General features: G+C 41.5%; 2 protein-coding genes and 1 long non-coding RNA gene across 11 annotated transcripts in view; 2 read left to right on the plus strand and 1 right to left on the minus strand.

The window, feature by feature from the left end:
- LOC126987846 (uncharacterized) overlaps window positions 1-1626 on the plus strand; it is a 30906-nt gene extending 29280 nt beyond the window's left edge. Inside the window, exon 3 of one of the 2 annotated variants that reach the window (XR_007741240.1) lies at window positions 1482-1626. This is a non-coding gene — a long non-coding RNA (uncharacterized LOC126987846). The remainder of the gene's footprint in view (window positions 1-1481) is intronic. The other variant, XR_007741239.1, reaches the window with a different exon arrangement.
- Window positions 111-11029, minus strand: LOC126987843 (uncharacterized). Of its 8 annotated transcripts, none has more exons than XM_050845266.1 (10): window positions 11008-11029; window positions 7831-7942; window positions 7523-7640; window positions 7097-7180; window positions 6852-6940; window positions 5509-5688; window positions 4823-5016; window positions 2653-2789; window positions 1926-2050; window positions 111-1651 (listed from the first exon to the last, which is right to left on the minus strand). In XM_050845266.1, exons 2-10 carry the CDS (start codon window positions 7915-7917, stop codon window positions 1478-1480), a joined length of 1188 nt encoding a protein of 395 aa, XP_050701223.1. In that variant the 5' UTR covers window positions 7918-7942; window positions 11008-11029; the 3' UTR covers window positions 111-1477. The 8 variants fall into 8 exon arrangements, with proteins under 8 accessions (XP_050701223.1, XP_050701215.1, XP_050701217.1 ...); XM_050845258.1 differs by lacking the exon at window positions 11008-11029 and adding an exon at window positions 8552-8799; XM_050845260.1 differs by lacking the exon at window positions 11008-11029 and adding an exon at window positions 8480-8503.
- Window positions 9579-15420, plus strand: LOC126987844 (uncharacterized). The gene is made up of 3 exons (XM_050845268.1): window positions 9579-9733; window positions 11926-12709; window positions 14376-15420. Exons 2-3 carry the CDS (start codon window positions 11940-11942, stop codon window positions 14806-14808), a joined length of 1203 nt encoding a protein of 400 aa, XP_050701225.1. The 5' UTR covers window positions 9579-9733; window positions 11926-11939; the 3' UTR covers window positions 14809-15420.
- The last annotated feature ends 288 nt before the right edge of the window (window positions 15421-15708 follow it).

Below are 15708 nucleotides of genomic sequence, written 5' to 3' on the forward strand. Positions count from 1 at the left end.
AATAAAAGGAAGTGGACCAAGAACACCATCCTGAGGAACACTGGAATTGACCTGACTACTGAAATATCCATCAATGTCGTGTTGGTGCCAGGCAAAATAAAAGTCAGATAAAATATTGTAAAATATGCCCTTTATTAAAATAAAGGCTACCTGCAGCAGAATACTACCACTATGGGTAGGAGGGGCCTAATTTCCAATGTCTGGTCACTCAGATTGAATCAACTTCTTTAGAGGTATGGAATCAAGTTTCCAATACCAGAACACTAAGAAGGACCTTTCTGATGTCTTGAGTCATGAATATTAAACCACAAATTACCTATTCTCCAGTTAGGTATTTTCAATGAACGTGATATACTTATTTTCTGTCATAACTATTCATGGTGTTCCTCTCTAAAATACCATTGTTCAATAACAAAAAATATCTCCAGTGATGAATATTTTACAAAAAGGAATAAAACCTTCAATAAGCAAACTGTTGCAAACTCTTAGCCACCTTCTAGCATCTCCATGAGAACTGGGTGAGTAAAAATTAAAGAAAGAAAAACACTCTTGGTGTTTGAGTTTTTTATGGTTCAGGAGATAGTTCATGAGCTAAAGATATAAAAATGCCTCCCAAAACATTCCCATATAGCACGACAGATCTTCTCCCAAAATAATAATCCAATTGATGGAGGTATTGAGAGCAAGTGATCGCAGAATGCTGAGGTATATGGTAGGGATCAGCTGGCAAGACAGGGTGTCCAGTGCAGATGTAGCTAACAGATGTGGAGTAGAGTACCTGGAAACAGTGCTCAGAAGGGAAAGACTCCGATGGTTTGGATATAAAAAGAGAGCAAGGGAGGATACAGTGCTGGGAGTTTTGGAGAGATTGGTGGTGGAAGGAAGGAGACCAGTTGGTAGACCTAGGAAAATGTGGAGGTGTATACAGGAGGAACTGGCATTGATGGGATTGAATGAGCATCGGGCAGAAGACAGAGTAGAATGGAGGAAAGCCATAAAGCGTCCAACCGCTCAGGAAGAGTGAAAACGGACGTTAAATGAAATGATGATGGTGATGAATTCTGTTCTAAAGATCTTGATACTTCTCTTAAAAGAGCTCATCAGGTGAAGTAACTGAATCAAATAATTGTGAGATTCAAGAGTTTGCCTGAAGAAGAGGATGCTTTCATTCATCTACTCAACTGAGCCCATGTAGGCATTCAAAAAGTGTACTATACTTTGTAAAATAATTTTATTATATAGTGAACACACACACACACACACACACACACACACACACACATTACATAATCATTTGGAACAGGTACATGTAATACAATCTAAGGCCTTGTTTATATGGTTGAGCAGATTAAAGTGTAATAAAAAATATATTTCATTCAACAAAATAAAAGAATTACATTTACTGGAAAATCCAACAACACTGAAAATTTGAACAGATTTCAAACACAAACCCATTGATAAGAACTCCACCTTTTCCTCAGGTTTCCCTGCTGTCCACCTCTTGGATGACGTACCTGAGCTTGGCAACCACAGCCTCAATGTCAGCTGTGGAGGCATCGTGGTGGGTGACAAAGCGCACGGCGTCACAGGCCCAGGGCAGCACCTTCACTACAATGCTGCCCCCCACTGCAGTCTCCTCTCCTCTCCCGACCTGAGCAATCAAAAAACATGCCAAACTGGTTATTGTGCTTTTGCTTTGGATTATCATAAATTTGCCATTGCATACTCTAGTCTAAAGGACAGCTGGAGACAATAAAGGGAAAGTTATGCCCTTTCTACAAGTGTTCTGGATATCCTGGCTTGAAAAGGGGTCCATCAAATTGTATCATATTTTTTTAATGAATTTTAGTATTATAGTGTGTGGGGAGGTGCACAACAATGAATATGAAGAAAAATCTATAAGTTTGGTAATAAAAAGAACATACCATTGCCATTCGTTCACAAAACTTTTCAGGACTCAGGACATCAGGATTAACTTCAACAACAACAATGTTGGTATGAACTTCGGAGGGCCGGCACCACACACTGCTGCTGCTAGCCTCGTGTATTGCTGCAGGGTTCAGAAGGCTGTTAGTCATAATAAACAGCATTAAGAAACTACCTACTACACATTCTAACTGACTATATTTATGTGGCAATAGCTATTTCTTTCTTTATCTATTGAAAAGAACAAAATGATTACCATATATAGATGTGCTAAAGAAAATAATATCCATCACTTATAAAAGGAAGCAATATATATATATATATATATATATATATATATATATATATATATATATATATATATATATATATATATATATATATATATATATATATATATATATATATATATATATATATATATTACCTTGTGTGAACAAAGTTTATTGCAGAGAAGAATCATCCATTACTTCTTGTATTAAAAATCATAATCTCTACATAGATATGTAAAAGGCAAAGGAAAACCATAAAATCATAAAAAGGTAAGATAAATACAGCACGAGGCCACAACTTACAATGCACAGTGAAATTAAAGAAAGAAATACTAATTAGTATACATCTACTCAATACATAAATGGGCATTAAGTCCCTGAGAAGCATGAGCAACACTATATGCATGAATTTAAAGGTGTGGAACACCTTACATAGGTGTGGTGTGGTACATACCTTGCGCTAGCATCTGGGCATGTGCGTGGTCGTGGGCAAGGCGGTCCACCATATGATCCAGGGAGTAAAGAGCAGCAGCAGCTAGCATGCCAGCCTGCCTCATGCCTCCCCCCAACACTTTCCTTATACGTAGAGCTCTGGTGGAAAAGAAAGTACCTCTTCAACTGCTAATGAAGATTCATGAAAAAATTTAATATTAAAGCTCAGTAATGTTGAAGTGAGTTCAGCATGCCAGACAAAAGTGTAGTTATAAATGTCCCTCCAACAGGCACCAAGCATCAATGAGGTTGCTGTTCATCATCAAGCTCCATCCAAACCCACCCCACTAATATCTTGAAAATGGAGTTCAATTTATCTTGCAATCCACACCCAATCAGTCTAGACAGTGGACACCCTAATCCTCTCCATTTTTAAGAGTACTGCAGAATGTTATTACTGTAAGCCTTTTTTTCTCTATCCTGATCAGGAAAATTATTTTCTTAAGAGTGAAGGTAGACTTTATTTATCTTGGATATAGTTTTCCATGGCTAAGGCTGGGGTCACACATTCACGATTTTGAACCGCGACGGACGGCAACGCTTGAAATTGGTGCATTGTGTAGTGAATTATGGCTCGCTCCCGACCATTGCGAAGCAAAACGTGGTGTATCGGGGTGCGGCTGCACTGCGTTGCCAAGCATCGTCAGTCATCTCCCTAAAGCCCGACAACTTCCACCCGCCCAAAACCATCGTAATTCTCTGTTCCAACTGTCATTCTTCAGGAGATAATCCTGACCATCGTAACAGAATCGTAATTGTGTCGTGGTACAATAAAGATTCTGTGGCGACCATCGTTATTATTTACGAAAAATCGTGTGCCGTCTGGCATCATCGGCATCATAAAAAACATTGTCTCGATGTAGCAACGACGCATCATGCCACCCTGCGACGGAGTCACGGACCACGGCCAGTCTAGACACACAGCGATCACGTCTTGTCCAAGCACTTGTCCACCGTCACTGTCTTCGCACTGTTTTTTCTATTTCAAGAACAAGATCCATACACTTCGCTTTAAGATGGTGAAGGAAAGGAAGAACAAGAAAGCTGGGGCAAAGAAAATCAAGACTTATTTCCCTCATCAGGAGGAGGATGTTCCAAGCCCTGCTACATCATCATCCATGCCACCATCTGTCACCCCTACATCTGACCCTAGCCTTCCCAACCCTACATCTGAGCCTAGCCTTCCCACCCCTACATCTAAGCCTAGCCTTCCCACCCCTACATCTGAGCCTAGCCTTCCTGCATATGTCCCTGCCACAGGAAGCAGCCCTACTTTATTATTGGGAGATACTGAATTAGAGATGCTGGAGGTGTGTAAAAGACAGGAGGTGGAGGTGGAGAATGAGGGTGAGGCAGATGTGGAGGAGGAACCACAGCAAACATCAACCGATACCGAGGACAGTGATGGTGAGGACAGTGATGGTGAAGAGGAGGTGATGACAAGGACAGTGATGGTGAAGAAGAGGAAGAAGAAGCAGGTAATCCTGGATGAGGACATGGAGAATGAGCTAGGGGTATGGCTCCAAGAGAATCCTTTCCTATACAACTGAGGCGTGAATGAATTCAAGAACACAGCTCGCAAACTGGCCGTGCTGAAGGAGAAGGGACAATCACTCACTCCACCGCTGTCTGTTGTGGAGCTACAACGTTGGATTTCCAGCATGAGGACCCACTATGTTGCTCCTTCTGGGGGGAATGGATGGTGACTGTAGCCAGGAGTGTCCTCCCTCAGATTGTATATACCTGGGCAACGTTTCCACGACATGTCTTAATCCGTTGTAATCATCGTTTGCAATTCCCAATCGATTTGCGCCCATCGGGATTGGTCTTGTAACGTTGTAATACATCTTGGCCATACTTTCAAGACTGGTCGGGGTTCACTACACTGAATTACGACTCAATTACAGCGGTTGCATAACGTCATAATTGAGTCGTAATTTAGTCCTTATATCCTACCGATGTTCCACGATTGCAAACATATCGCGAGCCATCGGCCAATTTTCATAGAGATGGACCACGATTTGGAAAATTCAAATGTCGCCGTCCGTCGCGGTTCAAAATCGTGAATGTGTGACCCCAGCCTAAGTTAAATGATAAGTGTCCCATCTAAAAATTAATCATTACTGGCTTACTTGTACATGAAGGGCTGTGGTCCCACAACGACAGAGCCAACAGGAGTTCCAAGGCCCTTACTGAAGCAGATGGAGGCTGTATCACAGGCTTCAAGGATGCGAGTAACACTGTCCCCGCTGGCCACTGCTGCATTCATGAGCCGGGCACCATCCATGTGCACCGGTATCCCCAATGAATGAGCCACTTTGCCCACCTGTCCAAAGAGCAATAATACCTATTCCAGACATCTGAGAAGGATATGGAATGGCTACAGCTCACAAGACAATGAAAATACTGACACAAGAGGTGATATATCATGAAATATTAACTATATGGCTGGTATTACTTTTGACAATGGCTGCCTGGAAATACAATAAAGTCTACATCATTCAGTTTATTCAGACCTTACAAGTGGAATCCAGCCAAGAATTGTTACAACTGTAATTTCCTGAGTGAGGAATATTCTGTGATTTCTTGTTTCCTCTTATGAAGCATAACTACAAGAAAAGTTTGCTATCAGGTATTGATATCAAAGAATTACTTATGATGTTAAAACAATGTCTAGTAAAAACAATCAAGCACTAGTTTAGAGAAAAATTAACACACCATTTATAGATATATGTCAGTCCTTCCTGGTTATTAAAGAGGATTGCAAAATCTTTCTTGAATCTAATTGGAAGCTCCAAGCAGACTAAGAATTTCTCACCTCATCGATCCAGGAGAGTGGCACAACCTTACCCCCACACTTGTTCTGGGTGTTTTCCAGGCATATAAGAGATGTTCTTGGGCAGTGAATGTCCTCATCCCTCAAGCGCATCCTAATCTCACTAACATCGTAGGTGCCATTGGCAGAAGTTGGAATGATATGAGGTTGTATGCCACCAAGCTGAGGAAACAGATGTAAGATGACTGAGGAACAGAGAGAGGCACGTCTGTAAAATAAATCCTAAACATTACTTGGAAATCAGACATCTAAGAATCTGCACAAATATACAGTTTGTAGATCAATTTGTGAAGCAGATATAACATTTTCAGATATCATTGTCTTCAGCCATTTGTATTTCACTGCAGGCCAGAAGGCCAAAGGCTATTCCCAAAGTTCTCCACCTCTCTGTCCGATGTTAGTGTACTCCATCCTGCTCCAGCGAATACTTTAATTTCATCTCTCCAACTGGTCCTCTGCCTGCTATGACTGCCCTGGTTGTGACAGTTACTTTTGTTGTCCATCTGTTATCAGTTCTACATGATATAACCTACTCTCGTCAATTTAAAATATCTTCGACCTTTGTTCTCTAATCCGTGATGCCTTCCTGTCTCTCCATGTTATAACCAGCAGTTTTCTCTCCATTCCTTTTTGTTCTTAGCTTTCTCTGCAACTATTTTCAGAGGCGCCAAGTTTGTGAATCATATGTAAAGACTAGCAGGATACATTGACTGTATGTACACCTTCCTCTACTGGGAAAGCGGCAGGTTGCTATTCACGACATTACTGTTTACCACAAGCACACAGTCCCATTCCTATTCTCTTTTTGAGTTTCTTTTTCATGATCTAGGTTTGCAATAATTGTTCATCCTGGATGTACATATTCCTCTACTTTTTTTAGTATTTCAATCTTGATCATTATTTGTTGTCTTGCTAACCTTTCTTTTCTTCATATTCATCTCCATGCCTACTTTCAGACTCTCTCTGTGAAATTCCTTGACCATTCTCTTAACGTTTTCTCAGACAATTCCTAAGATGATATCATCTATGAATCAAAGTCGTTAAGGTATGCACCATCTATCATGATTCCCATGTTACCCCACTCTCCCACTCTAATTCTTCAAATGCTACTTCCAAGTAAGCCGCGAATAATATTTAAGACTTTGTGTCACTTTGCCTTACCTCTTTCTCAATTGGCATTTTTTAATTTTTTATTTGAGTAGTGCTACTACAAAATTATCAAACAACCCTGGACCATTTTGCATTATTCTTTGGGTATCATAAATGCAAAGCAGGGCCATTCATTTACAAAAACCACAGTGTATTAATAAATAGGAGGGGCTGACCTGAGCCATGCCAGCTTGCTCGTACAGGAAGATGTGAGCCAAGTCACCAAGCAGCACTTCTGAGCCGCGGTGTTCACAGTGTGCCAACACTGCAACACGTGGGGAAACATAACTCACTTCTCATAACCCTATTAATCACTTAATACATTTAATATTTCACAAGCAAGTTCATTGGTTCACTTTTCATATCATGCAGAAATATATAATGTTATAAGGAAGTTAGAAGAGTCTCCAAAATATCTCACATGATATGAGGTTGCCCATGGTGCCAGAAGGGACAAAGAGAGCTGTTTCCTTCCCTGTTATCTCCGCCATCCTGCTCTCCAGCTCTGAGGAGTCCACACCACACACCTCACAACACTCCAGCTTCCACTATGGCTTAAAACAGTAGCTTAAGTGTCCAATAGAAATGAAATGCCAGTTACAAAGAGATCAATTATAAAAAAATCAAGTACTCTCCTCTCCTATTAGTCATATTTCCTTTCAGCATAATAGCCTACAGTAACATGACCTGTCCTAATATTCAAAAGAGCTATTGATGATAGATGAATGTCCAAAGTTAACATAAATTCTATATTTAAAAAATGAAGTCAAAGATACAGGTCAGTGATCCTAGTTTCTCCATATAGTGGCTATCTGAATTTGTGTTCATGAGTGAGGGAGGTCCATACCGGAGACTGTAGGGTCCTCCCGGTACACATCATCACCCAGCAGAGCCTCCATCATGGCTTTTTTCATGCCCCGGGTGGGCTTGGTGACTGTGTCAGAGCGCAGATCCACAACATGGGCCTGAAGTATATGAATTGTGTGCAATGTATTATATGAACTACACCAGGGAAGTGTGATGTACAATATATCCAACATAATGTGCCATTCCTATTTTAATCAAATAGCCATTAATCAAGTTAGTAATAGTATCAGCATGACCACTTTATTGATCTAACATTAGATAAGAAGATGGCAAGGATTATACTCTGACCCTTTGCTCAGAGGACGACTGTGGAGGCAGAGACCACTGGTGGTACATTCTCCAAGGGAGTAAGCCATTGTAAATCCACCTTCTCATCAGACTCTGTCCAATTCCAACCACTCTGTTAACACACAAGTAAACACAAGCTCAATAGCTTGTAAGAACAGGTTCACTTATATATATATATATATATATATATATATATATATATATATATATATATATATATATATATATATATATATATATAATTCTATAGCTTATTATTTGCTGGAGTTGCTTCAGTATCTATATTGACAGTTGACAGTAACAGCATTGGGGGCCAGGTAATACAGTTCTTTTGCAGGAGTTTACTACTGCTCAGTATATTTTCTGCAATTTTGGATGAGTGTGGTTATTTGCAGAGCCTAACTCAAGAGTGGCTATTCCCCAGACAGCAGCTCAGTGAATGCTGAATACTTCCTTCAATCACTATTTATCAAGTAGAGTAGATGGTAATAAGGTTGTATTAACTAAATGCGAATTGGTTACACTACTGTATGTGCACAAAATCAGATTTGAATGCAAACACAGCAAAATCAATTAACATGGCATTCTAGACTCCAAGATCCATGGCACTGCTGTTTTGCGTATTAACTTCACTTCATGAAAGGTCTACTGTATGGGACTGCTATGGGCGAGATCGCAAACAAATAAAAGACTTTCCAGTGTCCCTAATTTCTGGTGTTACCTGCCCATGACTGTTGCCAGGAGGAGCAGGGGAGACAACAGGTGACGGCCAGGCGGTGATTGGTGCTGCACACCCTTGGCTTGGGAGCCTCTCTCAGACACTGCTTGGTATATTTGGAACAATTATATTTTCAAGAGTCGTCCAGTGCAGTTCAGTTGTGTTGACAATCCCCTATAAACTTGCAGCGGTGCCAGTGATGAAGGCAGTGGTGACGTCACGAAGGAGAAAATGCAACAACCCGCCCTTCGGGGATTTTTCTTTTTATGTTATTTGTCTTTCATGAACCACTTTACAAAATTTGAAGTGGCCATGTTCAACAGGATATTTAGCGCGGAGTAAGTCACTCACAAGTCACATGTGGCTTCCAGTATTACCCTAACTCCCTAATTCTCCTAGTTGTATAACTATCAATCAGTCAATGAATCAAAATATTTCGGTGTTATAATCTGACTCAAGGATCTCTGCCTATACCCAGACAAGTCTGCTTTAACTGATAGGTAATTGGGCTAGTCCCTATTGTACTTGAAAATATATAGTACGCTCGTTTCTCATTTTTTTTTTAGGAAAAAAACTTTCAAAAAACATTCCACCGACCTCATAAGTAAGGAAAATATAAAATCTCAAGAGGATGAAAGTGTTTCTGTAACCAGTGGATCAATCGATGTCAGAGAGGTTACATTTCGTATTGAACTTAATTGCTTCTTTTTTTTCCTTCTCTGGATTTCGGAATACCAAATGTCTAACCACGATAACTGCTGGTCGGGAAAAAAAGTTTTACTCATTGGCTCGGAAGTTTTAAGTTTTGCGTCTGTTTAAGGTATAAATGGCCCCTATGCTGAGTGCCGAATGCACGTACGCTAATGAAAAAAAAAAAAAAAAAAAATTGGTTAAAATAATGTGATGGTGAGTGAGGAGGAAGAGGACCCCCTCCCTTGTTGTGCATTCATTCCTACCTATAATCACATTTATATGCCCTGCCTGGGGGTTGGGATGGCATGTTCCTCCCTTTTCCCTTGTTGTTTACCTGCAACAATAAACTATCAATTATAATATTATGCAGTCCTTTGTGTCAGGCAGCCACCTTTACCGCATAACCCCCAAGCACCAACAATGACATTCATCTCCCTGCCTCCACCCCGTCCAGTCACCCTTCGCACCCTTCACAAGACACACGATCGCAAGGTCAGTATAAGGCTTCTCTCAGCATCCTTTACGTGGTGTGAGATCTTCAGTAATATATGCCATAAACCATTGTTATATCTATGTTTGCTTCCTACTGTATAGTCCTTCCCTATTGCATTTGTCATTGTATTTATATATAATTGTCAGTGGTATAAAACGTAAGTGGTAAACGCATCTGATAAGCACAAAGATAACGTGTTTGTGTCTCTGTGAACCAGCTTATGTTTACTAGACGCTATTAAACGAACTCAGACTGTCACTCACACTCCTTTAGCTTTCCCAAACATACGAACAATAAACTAAAACAAGCTTAGTCAAGTACAGATGTAAGCCATGTATGAAACCCAGTCTTGTTAAACCCTATTTTAATGCCTATTCTACAGCTTTTACGCGTTTAGTGCTCATCGATCGACACACGAATCTCTTAAGCTTGCCAGGGACGAGTAGCGTACATATAACGAGGCTCAGGTTAGAGGAGAGTTGTAAAATAATCCTTCCATCATTAATGCTGCCACACATAACAAGGAACAGCTGACAAACCCTAAGAAAACGTGCCCTTGACGCGGCCCTGTAAGAGAAAATGCACAATTTTTCACCGTAAACATAAGTATAAAACTCAAGTCGAAATATTCACCACATACTTTGCATTAATGCTGAACAAGACATGCATAATGTCCGTAGCATCATGAATTAATGGGAAACCTACCTTTGGCACAGTTATAAAAATAACCCAATGGGCACAGAACGTGGAATACGCGGTTTTCACGTGGAAAAGTGCTGTGCCCATTGAACAAGCAATACTCTTCACCTTAGACAAAAGCACATAAATCATCTCAAACCGATAACATATAGCCTAATTAAGTAACGTTAGTGATGTACATGACATGCATAACACTAAATATTCTAAGCAATGATAGCAGAAGCATAGAAAACTTAAGAGACAACAGCAGCAGCAGTAACAATTTAACAATGTTACCACGAAACTGCTGCGGTACCAAGGGAAATTTTAAAGAACCCTGGGACACAGTTAGGCAAGTGTGATATCCGGGTTACTACACTTTACCTTCCCCAGGTACCCATTTAATGCTCAGCCCGAAAGGGAGGATAAACAAAAGGTGAGCTCGGGGCACATGCGCAGTGTCCCGGACCGGGGTAAAAACATCTGGGCCCACAAATTCGTAACATTACACTATGAAAGGGCCAAGAAAGGTCGTTATGAAATTGCAAAGAAAGTCATGGAGAGTCGTGATGACAGAAACAGAGGTAACACTCACCCTGGGGTATCTTGGCGGCGGTGCAGCGGGATAGGGAGGGGCGGCACTATCTTGGCGACGCGACGGGGTAGGGCGAGGCGAGGCAAGATGCCCGGTGTGGCCCTATCTTCACGACGGGGAGGGGCAGCACTCTTTTGGGAGGGGTAGGGGGTAGGGAGGGGTGCGACATTATCTTGGTGAGAGACGGTGTGGTGTCTTCAGACATCCCCGTATCGTCAAACATCCCATCCTGTATACATATATGAAATTCGACACGGTACCGTGTCTTTTGTCGACTGTTTGTAGGATCTGTCCCACCAAAGTTTATTTATATTATTATAAGAGCAAAGGATGACGTATGTGTGTAAATAACTAGGATATCAACAACCACTCTTCTTCTTCTTCCTCTTGTGACCTATTCCGCTTTGCATCGCTTTTTAGGTCCTCCTTGGTACTTCCTTACACTTAGATGATTGTCACTATCCTTGCGACGTGGTGTTAAAGGGCGGAACTGGCATCGACTGGTGAACTCTGTGCGGGGTCGAAAGGTACAAAGATCCTTCAGAGGAGGGTTTGAGGAGGGAGTCGAAGGGGGGCGAAGCCCATCGTAAGAGGTTATTTGGATTGATAGCTTTAGTTTTGTGACACCGCGGAACAAGCGGTGTTGGTGGTGAGAAAACGAGGCAGTACAACATTCTAACCATTTGTACTTTCATATTATTGACTAGAGGCATGCATTTTCTTCTCTTTACTATTATATGAAGGCGTAAGTGACATTCTGAGGTGCCGGAACACAACTTCATACCCTGTGGCATTACTAGAAACGTTTTACAATATAGGAAAAGAAGGTACCGAGATTTTACTGGAGTGTGTGTCATATGAAACGTTCTTCCCTTTTTTTTCCAAAGCTCGTGTATGATTTCTGTTAACTCCTTGCAGTTGTGCGAGTTACCATGGGAAGGATAGGAGAGGAGACTGTGCGAGCTGCCTTACAGAATGATAAAGGCAGCGAGGCCAAGTTGATGTCATGGAGAGTCGAGTTATTATCAGAGACAGACGGTGCAACATCCTCCATCTTCAACGTAACAGTGAAGTTCGAGGTGGCAGGTACGGAGGAAGAAACCTGCTATGTGGTGAAGCTTAGTCCCACTCGTGAATTCAAGGACGACGATTTCCACCACTTAATCTTCACGAAGGAATGCAGGTTTTACACTGAGGTTATGCCTATGGTCACCTCCATTCTTAAACAACTTGGAGAACAGCCTATACGCTTCCCCAAATGCTACTACCACAGCTTAGATGAAGGGAAGGAGATTCTGTTCCTTGAAAACCTGCGTGTCAAGGGTTTTCAGATGAGGGATAAATCTTTAGGACTAGACATGGCACACAGTTGCCTTGTGCTTCGAGAACTGGGAAAGCTACACGCAGCATCCTACATCTTCCAGTCCAGGAGTGACATCGAACTCACAGACAAGTTCGACTTTTTCCAAACAGAGTGGACCCATAAGTTCAATCTGGGGTGCGACTGGGGGACTTTCATGAACAGTCTCTTGGAAAAAAGATTGAAAGCGTTTGAGGAAAGTGAAGGCTACGAGAGGATAGTGAAGTGGCTCAAGAGGGTTCTGCCCGAAGTGTGGCCGCTGTACGAAAAGCAGATAGAAAGAAAGTCGCCCTTTGCCTCCATTATCCACGGAGACTGCTGGATCAACAATATGCTCTTCAGGTGGGTTGTAACAGTAGTAGTAGTAGTAGTAGGTGGTATTATTATTATTATCATCATCAGTAATTCCCGTGTCCTCACTTTCCGTTTTTATATTGTCTCATGAACCCCAGAAAGTAGCTCAGCATGCTCTGTGTAAAGACAGCTCTCTTACTTTTTACACCAAAGTTACCTTAATCACGCAACACATATCATGTCCTCATTAAATTTATCAAAATTCACCACGAGCTTTTAACGGCCAACCTCGGACTCTCTATCTGGGGAAGGGACCAGTGATGTCCCTAGGTCGTACCCCATTTCTTCTGGCAATGACCCGAAGAGATACCTTGTTGGCTCTTTCGACTTTCTCTTCATCAACCTCTGTAACATTCGCGGTCTTCGCTCTAATTCCCATTCTATGAAACACCATCTATCCTCCTCAAAACCTCATCTTCTCTTCCTAATTGAAACAGTTGTCTGGGGCAACTGACAGTAACCTCTGTCCTGCTTCTTCCTACTATCATCATCTTAAATTACAATCCTAGCTGGATGCTGCGTCTGTGTACGCAATGATATCACTTGCTCTTGTGCCCACAAACTCGATTTATCACACTTTCCCACCATCTGGCTAAGACTTGATTGTCATTCTATTACTAATTACTTCTGCGTTGTCTATCTCTCACCTAAAGGGGCTCGCACACATCCCCGGGCACGGTCCCGATCGTCCCTGATCACTCCCAGTCAGCCAATCGGGGCCTGACCGCCGGCAAGATAGGCAATATTCCCGGGACCGGCGGTGCACCTGCGGTTTACCGCCGGTGTACCGCAGGCAGACCGGCGGCATACTGCCGGTAAACCGGCGACTATATACGATTTTCGATTTCTCCGACCTGCAGCAGGTCAGCCTGCGGTAGGCCGCCGGTTTACCGCGGACAGACCTGCGGCACGTCGACGATCAAACACGTCTCGAATTGTCTTCTTTTTGCAGGGGCAGCAGAGCTTAGCGGTTTTTTTTTTTTTTTTTTTTTGGGTGGTGGTGGTTTTATTGCTTTTAAGCGGCTTCATTTTCTGTAATATGATAATAATAATAGTAGTAGTAGTAGTAGTAGTCGTAATCGTAGTCGTGGTAGTCATAGTCGTACTCTTCGTAGTCGTAGTAGCAGTAGTAGTAGGTAGTACTAGTAGTAGTAGTAGCAGTAGTAGTAGTAGTAGTAGGAGGAGGAGGAGGAGGAGAAATAGGAGGAGAGACTTTGCATTCATGTGGTGTGCCAAAACAATCGTCACCTCCTAGAAAAAAGTTAGATACATTCATGGATAGGGAGGATTGATGGTTACCAGGAGCTGCTATGTACAGACTGACTAACCTCTTGGAAACTCCTTTATGTTCTTTTGTTTTATCATATTCCTTTATAGGTACAACTCTTCGTGTTTTTATGGTTTTCTGTATTTTTAGGTAGGTACGATTCCTTATACTTAGTCTAACATATTCCTTTGTTTGTAAGACTTTCTATATTCTCATGCTCTAATGTATTTATTTTTGTAGGCACGTCTCTTTTTAATTTATCATTTCCCTACGTCTTCCTTAGTAGTACACGATTTCCCATTTTCTTAAGTTTTGACGAATCCTTTCTAGGTACGGCGGGCCTCTTGCAGGCTCCTAAAGTTCCATGTTCTCATGTGCCCTTTTCAGGTACGATGCATCAGGCAGTCCCATCGAGGTGGTGTTTCTAGACCTACAAGGCTGCCGTGTTGCTTCAGTAGCGTTGGACTTGCAACACTTCCTGAACCTCAACGTCAAGGGCGAGATACGACGACCCAACCTTGACCAGCTCCTGGCCTCTTACTACGACTCACTCCGCAGCACCGTAACCGCGGGGAAAACAGCTGTGCCCTTTGCACTAGATCAGCTTAAAGAAGAGTACATCGACAAGGGTTTCTATGGCGCTCTGTACGGTCTTTTGTGGCTTCCAGTCATGTGCGGGCCAGAGGAGGTTGACTTTACATTAGCTGAGTACGACGATAACCATGGGATTGTGGACCGCTCAGAGAGTGATAAGCCGCATCTGCCGACCTCCCTGATCTCTGTGATGGAGGAATGGACAGAGCTGGGCCTTATATCCTAGTTAGCTTCCTCATACTAATCCTTCCCTCGTATCTTCATCAAGTTCCAACAATATCAGTATGCCAGACTCCATCCACTGACTGTTCGAGTTTTCTATGAATCACTGTTACTGGTTTATGGCTAAATCTGGCATATTCAGTGTCCTTATTAGTAATTTTAAGGTGCAAACAACTCAAGATAAAAGTAATTGGTAGTGAGGTTTGTGTATTTTAACGTATGGGAACAAAACAATTTTGAGTCTGTCGCACGGTTTTGAGTTGGTAATAACTGACATATCAGAGTAAGGGAGAACTTGGACTCACTTATACTTCTTCTCGTGCACCTCTTTAGCAGTAATATTTAGTAAATTTTATGCTTTTAACCTTATCATGTAAATCCATAATTACCATAAAAAATGAATAATGCATAATTTGAAGTGCATAATTTGGTTGTATTTTCAGTTAACAGAATTATTAATTTATTCAATTTATGTATGCCAAGAAAATTTTTCAACAGTGTTACGGAAGTTGGGTATATTTTCAGTAAACGGAATTCATTAACCTTAATAAACCAAGGATATTCTTCAACGGTGTTATGTAATTTGACAAGAGAGGTCTGGAAACACTGTTCATAAGTCTTGTTTTTAATTTCCTTGCTGTTTAACCTGTCACATTTTATATTCACTTTTCATTTTCTTGTCTCCTTATCGCATGACGTGTTTTTGCACGTTTCTTTTATTAATTTTGTTATGAAATTTAAATTTCTAATAATTTTTCTTTCCTTAAAAAAACGAATACTATTTCTGATCTCACCTCCTCGGACTTGATTCTAATAAAAAAATATAGACGTGTGGAAGAGTGCTCTCTCTCTCTCTCTCTCTCTCTCTCTCTCTCTCTCTCTCTCTCTCTCTCTCTCTCTCTCT

Source organism: Eriocheir sinensis, chromosome 66 (assembly GCF_024679095.1).
Source record: "Eriocheir sinensis breed Jianghai 21 chromosome 66, ASM2467909v1, whole genome shotgun sequence".
In the NCBI taxonomy this organism is placed as follows: Eukaryota; Metazoa; Arthropoda; class Malacostraca; order Decapoda; family Varunidae; genus Eriocheir; species Eriocheir sinensis.

Bases quoted from the DNA above. Each gene is read 5' to 3' on its own strand.
- LOC126987844 (XM_050845268.1), top strand. From the start codon at position 11,940: ATGGGAAGGATAGGAGAGGAGACTGTGCGAGCTGCCTTACAGAATGAT. The intron at 12,710-14,375 runs GTGGGTTGTAAC...TGCCCTTTTCAG, and splicing joins ATCAACAATATGCTCTTCAG to GTACGATGCATCAGGCAGTC.
- LOC126987843 (XM_050845258.1), bottom strand. The intron at 7,641-7,830 runs GTCAGAGTATAA...CATATACTTCAG, and splicing joins AGTCGTCCTCTGAGCAAAGG to GCCCATGTTGTGGATCTGCG. The intron at 5,689-6,851 runs GTCAGCCCCTCC...CTGTTTCCTCAG, and splicing joins AGCAAGCTGGCATGGCTCAG to CTTGGTGGCATACAACCTCA.